This window comes from Rana temporaria, chromosome 13 (genome assembly GCF_905171775.1).
Source record: "Rana temporaria chromosome 13, aRanTem1.1, whole genome shotgun sequence".
Classification (NCBI taxonomy): domain Eukaryota; kingdom Metazoa; phylum Chordata; class Amphibia; order Anura; family Ranidae; genus Rana; species Rana temporaria.
In genome coordinates this window covers 20,432,765-20,447,270 of record NC_053501.1, presented here as the reverse complement: position 1 = coordinate 20,447,270, position 14,506 = coordinate 20,432,765, and the positions used below count along the sequence as shown (strand labels likewise).

General features: G+C 42.8%; 1 protein-coding gene across 1 annotated transcript in view; it reads left to right on the top strand.

Annotated features, from left to right (window-relative positions):
* POLE2 (DNA polymerase epsilon 2, accessory subunit) overlaps positions 1 to 12,063 on the top strand; it is a 35,577-nt gene extending 23,514 nt beyond the window's left edge. Inside the window, exons 15-19 of the mRNA XM_040333881.1 lie at positions 834 to 911; positions 3,463 to 3,571; positions 5,075 to 5,251; positions 10,630 to 10,697; positions 12,005 to 12,063. Coding sequence (XP_040189815.1) covers positions 834 to 911; positions 3,463 to 3,571; positions 5,075 to 5,251; positions 10,630 to 10,697; positions 12,005 to 12,023 — 451 coding nt within the window. The 3' untranslated portion in view covers positions 12,024 to 12,063. The remainder of the gene's footprint in view (positions 1 to 833; positions 912 to 3,462; positions 3,572 to 5,074; positions 5,252 to 10,629; positions 10,698 to 12,004) is intronic.
* The last annotated feature ends 2,443 nt before the right edge of the window (positions 12,064 to 14,506 follow it).

Here is a 14,506-nt window from a genome sequence, read left to right as displayed (position 1 = left end):
CTTAGAAGTTCGAAAATGTTGATGCATCACTTAGGCCCCTTTATTACTGAGGCGTATTTCAGGCGTTTTATCACTGAGGCGTATTTCAAGCGTTTTAGCGCTAAAAATAGCGCATAAATAACGCCTGAAATAATCCTGACCCAGCATTCTCAATGTGAAATCCCGAGGCCTTTCACACTGAGGCGATGCGCTGGCGGGAGAAAATGTTTTTCCTGCAAGCAGCATCTTTGGAACGCTAAAGGAGCTGTGTGTATGCCGCTACTTTAACGCTCCTTCCCATTGAAATCAATGGGACAGCGCGGCTGTAGCCACGGTTTGCGGGTGGTATTAACCCTTTTTCGGCCTCTAGCGGGGGTTAAAACCGCACCGCTAGCGACTGAATATCGCAATAAATACAATGGTTTTTTTAGCGCCGCTATACCGCCACCGCACCTCCCGCACCCAGTGTGAAAGGGGCCTCATGGAGACTGATGTGTGGGGCAAGCAAAGTGAAGTATGCCAGGCTGGGTTCACACTGGTGCGTCTCCATTCACCGTTTCAGATCCGATTTTAGCCCAAATTTTTGCCTGAATTCGGACCTAAAACGGACCAAAAGATGCACCGGATTCCTGTGCAATTTGCACTGGAGCCGCTGCAGAGATGTCTGAACCGGCTTCATAGAGAGCCAGTTGCAATCTCCTGACATGCGAATTCGATGCGGGGAAACTCGCATCTAATTCGCAGTAGCGTGAACCCAGCCTAAACTTTTTATAAGCAAATAAATACATTGGTTTTGTGTGGTAAGTAACTGGTATGAGGCTGGTGTCTTGGTTAAATTAAAGTATTTCTTACAGGCCACCCATAGCAGAGCATATCACAGAGGAATTTAGGCAACGAGTCCCATTCTCCATATTTACCACAAATCCATGCAGGTGAGTTGTGTGTTTTATGGAAGGTTCTTGACTTACAGTGGTGAAAATAATTTGATTCCCTAAGATTTTTAAGCAAAGTGTCTTTTAAAAAATGTTCCATTTAGTGATGCCTTGCATATATGGTGGTGTTTTCTGTACGGACTGTGTGATCTTACAGCTGGGGTGCGAATATCAACCCCTAATTATTAATAATATATACCGGTATATATATTTGATTCAAAAGCTATTCTTTATCCAATAGTTTCTAAAAATCAGTCCCTGGCATGAATATAAGAATGAATATATCTAGTAGATCGGCATTACGTTTTAAAAAAGATTTAAATAAGTAATGTGTAAAGATCCCTAAAATAGTAAAAAGATAAAAGTCCCCCATAAAAAATATGAATGTAAAAGGTTGGAGCTATACTAAATTGGATAAACCCCAGGAGACGGTTTATCATGCTTACCAGATCCACGTGTATATACACCCACGTGCGGGTATATGTTTGAAAATAGTGGCCCTCATCCTCCTCCATTATTATGAAGATGCCCAGCCCCACTTTGAAGCTATGACCTCCTCTACTCTCCTTGGATGGCTTTCCACAAGATTTTGGTGTCTTGTATGTGGGAAATTGATTCCATCCTGCCAAAAGGGCATTTGTGAGGTCAGGTACTGTACTTAAAATACCTGGCTTGCGCAGTCATCATTCTACGTCATCTTAAAGACGTTCATTGGGGTGGGTGACAATCCTGCTTCTCTATTGATACAATGAGTGACTGTTGTCACCCTAGAGCGTGAAGTGTTACTTGCAGGATTACCAGGTGAAAAAGGAACATTTAGGCCGTGTACACACGGTCGTTCCAAACCGATGAGAATGGTCAGACGGGCCATTTCCATCGGTTCACCGCTAAAGTGGCCTGATGTGCGTACACACCATCGTTCCAAAAAACGATCGGGTCAGAACGCGGTGACGTCAAACACACAACGTGCTGAATAAAACAAATTTCAATGCTTCCAAGCATGCGTCGACTTGATTCTGAGCATGCGCGGGTTTTGAACCGATGCTTTCTGTACTAACCATCGGTTTGGACCGATCGGGCAGCGGGCCATCGGTTCGATTTTAAAGCATGTTTTAAAATTTTGGACCGAAGGACAACAGACCGATGGGCTATACACACGGTCGGTTTGGACCGATGAAACTGAACCTCGGTCCTTTCTCATCGGTTTTGTCCGACCGTGTGTACGGGGCCTTACAGTCCCCAGACTGCACCTCTCATTCTCTGTGATAAACTGTACTGAAGAAGTATAGAGACCCCATTATTGACCCTTGAGAATGCTAATTGCCTGGCTCTCAAGCTGATCCAGTGCCATTGGTTCTGTGAGGCACAGATCTGGAACAAATATGCAGATCAGGAGTTCGTGGTTGAGATAACAAATCCTTAGAAGCCAAAGTGCAGCCAGTCATAGAGAACACAGAGGAGTCATTGCGCTAGAAGACCGCCGTGCGCTATCAATTACCCACAATCCTCTCTGGTTTCTGGAATGTGGTTTACAGGTGTACACCTAGTTACCGCCATAGTTACCGTATTTACATAACAGACTTACCTTGTTTACCAAAACAAGTTGTTTATCTTACGACATCACAGGGGGGAGGAGCCAACTGCCACACTACTGGGTACCATTTGTTCCAGAGCATCGCAAAGGCCCACTCATTTTATGATACGCCCCTGAACGAGGCTGAAGATCCTGACATCAGAGAGCGGAGGAGTCCAAGATCAATTGATGGGAATGGAAATGGAGAGGGTGAGCAATAAGAAGAGAATGGAATATCTGAAGAAGGCATACGCATTAAAAGCAGAGTGGGAGAAAGAAGGAAAACAACTGAGCAGAGAAAGAAAGATGGAACTTCTGCAGAAAGCGAGGGCAAGGGAATCTGAAATGGAGAGAGAAAAGAGACAAAGAACAGAAGGAAATTGGCCGTGATGACCATGAGGATGAGCCCAGAATCAGGAATCCATCCCGCGTGGATGAGCTTTAGATTGAGTGAAATGATCCGACATCGATGCCATTCCATCAGACGCTCATTACTTTGTTGTGGAATCCGGTCTCAGAAATCCAGGGCCGGGCTACTAATAAAAATGATTCCTGTAAAAGAAAAAAAAAAAAAAAAAAAGTTCGTGGTTGGTGCATGCTTGTTCCAGATCAGAAAATTCAACTGCTGAAGCAACAGAAAACCGGACAATTAGCATTTTCTAAAGGTCAGCAGTGGCAGCTCTAATTTTTCAAACAAATTTTGTTTAGGCAAGTACCCTGGTATGCCATTTTTGATCTCTGGTTGGTTGTGGTATATGGTGTGCTGGCAGCCAGGTAAAGTTTTTACTGCTGTAAATGCATACCCTGATTTTTTCCTGGCAGAAAATATAACGCCCACTTATATACTTGGCTTACTGATGTACTTATAAGCATAGTTTTGGAAATATGGCATGCCAAGGTATAACGATCATTTAATAAACTTTTGACAAAGGTTGTAGGTAGTTGGCACATTGCTACACTCATTGCCGTCTGTTGCAGGATTCAGTATTGCACACAGGAAATCGTTGTATTCCGGGAGGATCTGGTGAACAAAATGTGCAGAAATTGTGTTCGCTTCCCCAGCAGCAGTTTGGACATTCCCAGTCATGTAAGTAACGGACAACAAGGACGTTTTATTGTAAGATGTGGATTCGGTGTAAATATGGTTTGTCTAGTTAACATCATGGACAGGGTTATTGGCGCAAATTCTAAGACTTTAAAGCGGAGTTCCGGCCACAATTTCACTTTTTATATATAAATACCCCTGTAATACACAAGCTTAATGTATTCTAGTAAAGTTAGTCTGTAAACTAAGGTCCGTTTTGTTAGGTTGTTACAGCATTTAGACACTTTATAAAATAGAAATTGACTGGGGCCATCTTAAGTGTGGGCATCATGAAGCCAGACTGTATGACTTCCTGGATTTCAGCCTTGCAGATCTCGCATATGCTCAGTGCTGCACAAGCAGTGTAATAGGTTTCAGATCAGGTTTCAGCACCTGTACTGTCCAAGTCACATGATTCTTCGAGACTGGGGAGTGCACAGACTCCTGGAAAGTTACACCCACTACATTCCCAGGAGTCTGTGCTGTGTAGGTTAGGAAGCTTAAGCACCTAGGTGCAGGAAGTGGGAAGATTAACTATTCTGCCTAGCAACAACACTTTGAAGGCATCTAAAAAAAAAAAAGTTTTTTTCTTAAAGGACTAATGACATTTTTTTAAAACTACTGATGTAATGTTATATTTATGGGTGGAACTCCACTTTAAATCCTAGTGTGTGTGTGTGTGTGTGTGTGTGTGTGTGTGTGTGTGTTTGTTATTTGCCATACTTTTTGAAATCTAACATTTTCAAGTCTTGTGAATGTCTTCATACATAATCTACATTTAATGTGCATGAAAAGGTGTTGGTGTGGCCATACACAGGCCTTATTCGCACATCGCGTACTACAACATATGCCTAAGTGAGGGCCATGTTCACTGGCATGCGGATGCACAGGTGTTCCGTGCATCCCCATGCGGGCAGTCCTATTTATGTCGCTTTAACTGACAATTGCGCGGTCGTGCAACGTGGCTCCCAAACAAAATTTGCGCTTTTTATTTCTCATAAATAGAGCTTTCTTTTGGTGGTATTTGATCACCTCTGCGGTTTTTATTTTTTTGCGCTATAACTAAAAATAGAGCGACAATTAAAAAAAAAAAAATGCAATATTTTTTACCTTTTTGCTATACTAAATATCCCCCAAAAATATATAAAAAAAACTATTTTTTTTCCTCATTTTAGGCCGATACGTATTCTTCTACATATTTTTGGTAAAAAAAAAAAAACGCAATAAGCATTTATTTATTGGTTTGCGCAAAATTGATAGCGTTTACAAAATAGGGGATAGTTTTATGGCATTTTTATAAAACAAAATTTTACTACTAATGGCGGCGATCAGCGTTTTTTTTTTTTCTCTCGTGACTGTGACATTATGGCGTACACATCGGACATATGTACATATATCCATAATATATCTATAGCGTGTATATATAAGAAATTATTTAATATATACCATGTGTATTTGTACAAATGGTATAAATCAAGTTCATATGTTTTTGTTTTTTTTATCTAGTTTGTGAAAACCATCCTCTCTCAGGGACACCTGACGCCACTGCCACTGTTTGTCAGCCCTGTGTACTGGGCGTATGACTATGCACTGCGATTGTACCCCCTGCCTGATGTAGTTGTCATCGCTGATAAATATGATCCCTTCAACATCACGAATACAGAATGCCTCACCATTAATCCGGTAAGAGAATGAATCTCAATAACACTTCACCATTGCTTGCCACATACTGTATCTAGAGTAAGACGGCAGAGCTGGACAAAACTGTGGCCCTGCTTTATGTGTTGGTTGCAGGTTTTGTAGGGGGTAGGCTAAGAGTTAATTGCATGTTATAGGGGTTAGGCTAAAGCCCCGTACACACAGGCCGAATGTCGGGCGGCATAGGCTGGTTCAATAGAAACCGGACGACATTTTGGCCCTTGTGTGTACTGGCTTCTGTTGAAGGGGCATTACCGGAAAAGGTCTGCCGACCGGCGCTGTCTGGAGTGTTTTGGCGGGGGGGGCATTCCCTTGTCAGAACACAATAAAACAGCAATGGAGGTCACTGTACTAACATCAGATTGTTGGTACAGCAGCTAACCTGAGCTGCCAATTTTTGAACAAAGTAAAAAACTAGCAGTGTGTACTAGGCTCAGGGTGGGTGGGGGTTACGTGCTAGAACCTACTTTATTGTATTTTTTTCTTTTCAGCCTTGTAGATATGGGCTTTAGCCTGTATAAGAACAGGGAGTATAGTAAGCTTTTACTAAGAATTTTCTTAGCTGTCAGACAACTTCAAGTAAGCAACTTTATTGAAACGGTTAAAGCACCCTTCAGTTCCATTTTGGGAAAGTTCAAAATGGATCTTAAAGCGGGGGTTCACCCTAAAAAAAAATTCTAACAATACATGGAGCTGACCTAGGAGACCAACAGTATGCTGCTGTTGTTTTTTTTTTTTTTTTTTTTTCATACATACCGATATATCGCTATTTTCACCCCCGGCTTTCCCTCTGGAGTGGGCGTTCCTAATCACAGGCTGTGATTGACTTGCTCCTGACCGGCGCATACTGCGCATCATGAGTTGCCAAAGAATCCAAACGTCGGTGCGCATGCGCCATATAGAGCCGCACCGACATTCGGCTTCTTTCGGCAACTCGTGACGCGCAGTATGCGCCAGTCGGAAGCACGTCAATCACAGCCTGTGATTAGGAACGCCCACTCACGCGGGGAATATTGAGTGACAGGGGAGAAACTGCTGCAGGACTAAGGTAAGGATCGCCATTAAAAAAAAACAAAACAATGGATTAATTATTGTCTCTGCCTGCTAGTTTACTTGAGTCAAAGTCAAAATTTCGGGTGAACCTCCGCTTTAATGAGTGCCGATGGTAAACTACTTTCAAGCTGCTCACAGGCTACAGTAAGCTAACAGAAGCCTGTTGGAAAGACTGCTAGTCTGTATTGGGGCCGGTTCACACTGCTGCATGGTGCAAAATCGCACGTGTTTCGCACGGCATCACATGCAATGTCCATGCAATGCGATTTTAGCCATACAGATAGAATGTCTGAAATCGCATCGCATGTGGACTAAACTCTGACAGGAACTTTTTTTTTTTTTGGTCTGCATTTATGCGATCCGATTCATATCCAAACTGACAATTCGCAATGCAATATGCAAGCTAAAATGGGGATGTCATTAGCAATGTATTGACACTCCCCAGCAGTTTGCATATCGGGTGCGATGCGGGAACCTGCAGTGGATTCGTAGGGTTCCCGCATCGCACTAGTGTGAACCCAGCCTTAAAGTGGTTGCGAAGGCTAAAGGTTAATCACTTTAATGCATTAAGGTAAAAAAAAAAAAAAATCCTAGGTGCAATTGCCCCTTCTTTAAAGTGGAACTCCACCTAAAAGGGGAAGCTCAGCTTGTTTGCCCCCCCCCCCCCGCTACCATATATGGCACCATTCGGGAGGAGGTTGGAGTGGGCAACTGTTTGACAGGTACCCATTCCCACTTTCAGGAGACGGCGAGGTCCCCTGGAAGTTTGGCCCCCCATCCACCGCCAAGGCCATTCACAAAGTGCTTTGCGCAGTAGGGAACCGGCTGTAAAAACACAAGGATTTAATGCCGGTTTCTCTTCGGGAGTGGCTGCGGCAGCACCCGAGAGCCAATTAAAAAATTGGCTGGGGTGTCGACATTGCGGGATCCTTGGACAGGTAAGTGTCTGAATATTAAAAGTCAGCAGCTACAGTGTTTATAGCTGCTGACTTTTTTCAGGAGTGGGGGGGGGGGGCTTGGAGCTCCGCCCTAAATACTTACCTGAGCCTGATCCTGCTCTGGCCTCGGTGAAAGCAGTGGGAGCCATTGGCTCTTGCTGTTGTTGATCAAATCTAGTGATGGCGGGGCTGAGCCTCACTGAGTGCCGATCGGAATCAAGCCTGAACGAGTCACCCCAGCTGCTTGTTTGGCATGTACTTGAAGGCAGGAGGACCCATGAGCAGGTAACTATAACATGTTTGATAAAAAAATAAAAATCTCTTGCAATCATTTAGAGATCTATCTTTAACAGTACTTTACTGGAACTAAAGCTTGCTTCAACAAAACTGTTTGACATTAAGCTGTGCAAATGCACATTGGTCTTTTTACATCATGAATAGAAATTTTTTCACGTCGCAAAACCAGCTCTTCAGAAAGGAGGTGGAGGGTAAAATCCACTGTAAAGCTACAAATTCTGCTTGGGGCAAAAACAAAGGGGGATCCACAGGAATTCTTTTTATCTCTGGAGGAACAATAACTAAGCAGGTTAAATCAAATTAACATCAGATGAATAGGCCAGTGGTGTTTTTTCCTCAAGGCAGTTATACATTTTAAGAGGTTTGTGTTATGCGAATAGTGTCCTTATCCTCACACAATGCAGTCCTTGTTTCAATAAGACTGTAGAGGAGGAAGTCAAGAATAGAATAGAACTGCTTGATTGAATTAATCATTCTCTGAAAGAGCTTAGTCATTTTGTTAGTATCTTTTTTTTGGGGGGGGGGGGGGGGTAGTGTAGGGAAGGATTAGAAACTTTGTGAAAGTTGTATTTTTGTATCCCAAGTGGAGTCCATTCATCATCTTTATCCTGGTGACCATTGTTACTGAGACAGAAAGTGAGGGGAAACCCTTCACCAAACAAGATGTGAGAGTAAATCTCTGGGGAAGCCTGGTATTGTGACTGCTATCCTTGCAGGGAATTCCCCTTTATTTCATAGAGCTTTCCTCTCACTTTCTGTTGTGTCAACAGGAAGTGATGGGAAATTTCCCCAGCAGGACAGTGACGGCACAAATCTGAAACTTAAAGCGGAGGTCCACTAACCGCTGCAAAAATTAAAAGCGAGCAGCTACAGATACTGCAGCTGCTGGCTTTAAATAATGGGACACTTGCCTGTCGTAGAGTCCAGCGATGTCGGCACTGCAGCTGAGGTTTCCTTCAGCTGTTGGGGGCTGCTGCCACCGCCGCCATTGCAGGTAAGGAAACCCGGCAATGTAGCCTTACGGCTTCACGCCAGGAACCCTACTGCTCAGAGGCATTTATTTGTGGTTAAATAATTTAAGTATAAATGACACAGACTTTGATTACACTTTATGGGGCAGATCCACAAAGAAATTACGCCGGCGTATCTATTGATACGCCGCGTAATTTCAAAGTTCCCGCGTCGTATCTTTGTTTTGTATCTACAAAACAAGATACGACTGCATCTGGGCTCGATCCAACAGGCGTACGTCTTAGTACGCCGTCGGATCTTAGGTGTATTTTTCCGCTGGCCTCTAGGTGGCGTTTCTGTAGAATTCCGCGTTGAGTATGCAAATTAGCTAGATACGGCGATCCACGAACGTACGTCCGGCCGGCGCATTTTTTTACGTCGTTTGCGTTCGGCTTTTTCCGGCGTATAGTTACCCCTGCTATATGAGGCGCAGCCAATGTTAAGTATGGCCGTCGTCCTCGCGTCAAATTTTGAATTTTTTACGTCGTTTGCCTAAGTCGTTCGCGAATAGGGATTTGCATAGAATGACGTCACCGTCGTAAACATTGGCTTGTTCCGATTTGATTTCGAGCATGCGCACTGGGATACCCCCACGGACGGCGCATGCACAGTTGAAAAACGTCATTTACGTCGGGTCAAGACGCATTTACATAAAACACGCCCCATCACATCCACATTGTTTGAGGATTCAAAAAAATAATAAGTTACGGCGGTGTAGTGTATCAGAGATACGCTACGCCCAACGGATATATGCGCCAAGGTACGTGGATCTGGCCCTATGTATATAAGAGGAGCGCTGCACTTTCTTTTTATACACTTAAAGTGGATGTAAACCCTCCATACACCCAGTGAATTGAACAGCCTCAGATGATACACAGAGATTAACCAAATCTCCCTACATAGGTTTTACATGTATATCTGCTGTCTTTACATTTATAAACTGTTTAGAAAGATGTGTTAGGAAATGTTCTCTTCCTGTTTAACACAGAGTGTGATGTCTGGGCATACAGCCAAGATAGCTAAAATTGCTGATTGGAGGAAAGGCACACACCCCCTCACATCATAGGCAGAGACTCTCAGAGGTGTTTTGTAACAGGGCCAGCTCCCTGTTAATCTATTTTAGCAACCTCCCCTGACAGAAATGTCAGGCTGCTTTTATTTAAAGTGTCTGAGAGTTTGTCAGGAGTTATCAGGCAGATTCAGGAGAGAGCTACGGGACTTCACTCTTTGAAGAGAGAAACAAAACTCTGCAGATATATGTGCATAGCTCAAATTTCATGAATCGGGTTTACATCCACTTTAAATGTATATTGAACCAGTTTCTTAGGTTGGCAAAATGATGAACTCAAAAAGTCTGGCCAGTTGGTGAGCACAGCCAACCTAAAGTTTGATGTTGCAGTACTGAAGCCCCTGTTATGAAATGTCTGAAAGGAACCCTTCATAACAAGAAAGCAGTTCTGCTTTGGCATTTCAACAGTTTCCCACCTGAGCTAGAATTAAAAATCGTATAGAGAGATGTTTGGCTTGGCACACACTATGATTGTGCTGCTCAATCCGGCCAGAGATGGTTCAAATCTGCTTGAAGGTACCCAAGTCGGTCCATCGATCAACTAGCATGTCGAATTTCCTGCATGCAATTATTTCCAGCAGCTTTAGCCATTGGCGGTAATCACTGTGTTCTCCCTGCGCCATGGGAGGGATTAGCCTCATCAACACTGACACTGTTGATGGGGGAATTGAGCCATTTTCTTTCTTTCCTGTAATCTGTGGTTGCAGAAACGAAAATCTCACCATCTATGGCTGGCTTAAGTCTTGCTTGCAATTCGCAATTGTTGATGCATGAAGTGAACAGTGGCATGTGGGAGTCAATAATCACTAATGATTGCATTGCGTGTCAAATTTCTGCGATCGGTCAATATTTCATGCAGCTACACTGTGTATGTGTAATGATCACTGGGGATTTTTGTAGCATGATTGACCTTGATGATATGATTGTCCATATATATGAATTCTCAAGCCTGTAATGTGGAGTATTTCATACTGTGTATTATTTTATCACTTTAGGGCTCATTTCCAAGAAGTGGGTTTGCCTTTAAGGTCTACTATCCATCTAGCAAAACGGCAGAAGATAGGTAACACTTTTTTATATTATTTATTTATTTTTAGCTCTTCAAGATGTTTTCTTTTATACTTTGTATCCATTAACAAAGCGGGGGTTAGGACTCTTTCACACTGATCATTTTTTGATGTGCTTTTGGTATTTAACCACCTCCTGCCTGCCGTATAGACAAATGATGGGAGGGTGGCTCTCTCGTTCTGGGGCGACGTCATATTGGCGCCGTTCTACTCTCGCTGCGATTGTGTGCGGCGATCGACTGTCCGCTGTATCCCTAGGACACGGTGCATCCCCGATCTTGGTAAAGAGCTGTGATGAGTCTCTTTACTCATGTGATCAGCTGTGTCCAATCACATTTGATCACGTGTAAACAAGGAATTGCCAGTTATCGGCTTTCCTCTCATACAGAGCGTGTTACAAAAAACAAGCAGATCGGCAGCATTTTCTCACAGGGGAGACCTGCATAGATAATCAGGGCACTGATTATCAGTGCAGCCCCAACAGTGCCCATCAGTGCTGCATATTCGTGCCACCTCACCAGTTCAGACTCATCAGTGCACATCAGTGAAGGAGAAAAATGTACTTTATTTACAAAATTACAAAACAGAAACTAAGAAAAACTTATTTTTTTCAAATTTTCTAAAAAATATAGAAACCCCAGTGTTGCTGCAAATCAAATCCAGTGACTGGGGGGGGGGTCTGAGTACCACTGTCTGTGTCAATAGACTCAGGTAGTAGAGTGAGGGGCCTGGAGCACCAGAGGGGCACCCCAGGGGAAGAGGCTCTGGGATGTTCTGTGCCAAGCGATTGCACAGAGCAGGCAAGTATAACAAGTTTGTTATTTTTATAAAAATAAAAAAAAACAAGGGTTTCCAACCCCTTTAAGACCTTTAAGAGTAATGTGTTTTATCCAATGACCCTTTCATTTTCTGTGATGAACAGGGAGAACCTGGCAGCACTATATGCAGCACTGTCTGTCAGTTTTTAAAGCAAGCTTTTGTGATGTCACGGAAAACTAAACACACAGCCCCCTAAATCTATGCCAAGTACTTTGTAATCGACAAGCCTCTACTACCTGTTGGGATATCATTTAAAATATACAACATGTATTAGTGATAGTTTATGCCATGTGTTACCTGTCAACTGTTTTTTTTATTTTATATATATATATATATATATATATATATATATATATATATATATATATATATATATATATATATATATATATATATATATATATATATATATATATATATATATATATATATATATATATATATATATATATACAACGTTTGTTTTTTGTTTTCTTCTTTCCAGTAAGCTGCAGAACATGTGAGAAGATGGAAATGGATACATGTCAGTGACTATCCCCCGTCTAAAAAAAAAAATATTTTATAAATAAGGTTCATCTTTGTTTTATTTCTGTTTTTGTAATAAAAAAAAAAAATACTATCTATTTGTTTCATTAATAATCTCAAGCCATGCCAGATACATGGACTGTTACGTGAGGACATTTTTTCCTCAGCACTGGCTTAGAGCTGTATGTGTTCTCAGGGCTGCTATTGATCTCAGCACTGTACGCCGCATTACACCTGATTTTGCTGCCATCAACAGAAAGTCGTTGCCTAAAAGGCAGAAATTATGAAAACTGTCAGCGTATAAAATGGTCTGAGCGGTATCTTATGACTTTGTTACTGGTGATGTGGTTAACATAAATGTAGAGGAGGACTATTCAGGGAACCTGCCCCCAGGACCGGTGCCTACAATATATGTTGGGCTGGTGGCCCTAATTGAAGCTACTCTAGTCAGACCTGCAAACTTCCAACATCTATTTCTACTTCTTTTGTGACTCTGAGAAGTAACGTAATGGGAGAGCAGAGGCTTGGATAAGTAGAACTTCTTTTCACAGTCCCATACACTTGCAAGAAAAGTTGTTAATTAACTTGACAGATAATTATCACTTGTATGGCCCGGCACACACAGGCTTCATCCATTCAGAAAGTGAGTGGGATGAAGTATGTATGCATTGTGGTTTTGTTTTTTGTTTTTGTTCTTTAGTGGTGTTTTTTTGTTTTGTTTTTACTCCCCCCAACAATGTTGAACTAAAGCTTAGCCATAAACTAGAATATTGTTGGTAAACTTTTGTTTCAGGAAGGTTTAGTTCGATTTTTCAAACACTTTCAACTGCAGTGACAAGAAAATTCAAAGGAGTAGGATGGAAACTTTCTTTATCAAATGCATTTCTAATGGCGAATGTAGATTTTATTTGGGATTTTATTTGAAAATTGTATGTTGAATGCAAATGAAATTGTGCACTTTGTACTTTGGAACAACAATCGCCAAGATATCAAATCTACTGATGAGAATTTTTGTACGTATGTTCTCTTAGGAAATCTACTAGTAGTGTATGGCCAGCTTGTAAGGAAAGCCAATCCAGCGAGGCTTGGAGAAATGCCGTTGTGTGGCCTTGCCTGTTCTCCCTGCTGGAGGGCGGGGGAAGTCATCACCCCTGAGAAAAGCGTGATTATAGCAGCCGCTAGAGATGATCACAGGTAAAACCTGGCATGCTGGTTGGACCCAAGCTGATAGATCGATCAACTTGGTACATTCAGCCTGCCCATACACGGTTCGCATCTCGGCCGGTTCCAAGATCTAAACAGTGGCCTGCCTGATGCCGGTTACACACTTTGTTTTTTCAATCCCTGCAGGTTGAATGGAAAAAAAACTCTCAGCTCTGGTCGGAGCCGCTGTACTCGCTATGCAAGGTTAGTCCAGAGATCTCCCCTGCTGAGCTGTTGTGTTCTGACAGACGGAAGGATCCAATCAGCGCTCTCTGTCATTGGCTGAGAGAGCTGATTGTGATTCTGTCGGATGCTGGTTTTCCAGCATGCACGTCTGACAGACCGACAAACACGCATGCCAATTGTTGGCATTTTTTTTTGGTTGTTTTTTTAACCTGCCTTAGTTTCCCAACATTCTGCCGGTGTGTACGGGTTTTAGCCCAGGTTCACACTGGGTACGTTTTGCTTCGATTTGAGATGCGATTTCACATGTGAAATCGCATCTCAAATCAGCAGCATTTGCCGGCAATTGTCGGCAATGACACCGTCCTAATTTCTGGCCGCGATTTACATTGACATCTGTGCAGAAACCTGCACAGATGTCTCTTAAATCGCGGCCGAAATCGGGACTGCCGGCGGGAGTGAAATCGTGCGAGTTCAGCTGAACTCGCACACAGCTTCACTCCCGCAGCCCAGTGTGAACCAGGGCTAAGGCTGGGTTCACACTGGTGCGATGTTGGACATTGCATTTGACTCGCAACCACACTGCTGTGCCTATATGATGAGAATTCAGCCATTCAGATTGGCTGAAATTGCATCGCATTCGCACCAAAATGGTTCAAGATCCTTTTTTTTTGGTCCACAGTGGAACCAGATGGCATGAGTGGGGCAGATTCACATAGAAATATATGGGCGCAGCGTTATGTGAGATACGCTACGTCGCTGTAACTTACTTTTGGCCGGTTCGAATCCCCAAAGAATTTGCGCCGTAAGTTACGGCGGCGTAGTCTATCTCTGGCGGCGGAATTCAAATCGACGATTAGGGGGCGTTTCATTTAAATGAAGCGCGTCCCCACGCCAAATGAACTGCGCATGCTCCGTTTTTAAATTTCCCGCCGTGCATTGCGCTAAATGACATCGCAACGACGTAATTTTTTTTAACTTGGACGTGAATTACGTCCATCCCTATTCACGGACGACTTGCGCAAAAAAAATTCAAAATAAACGCAGGTCTAACTATACGCGACAAAATACCAGC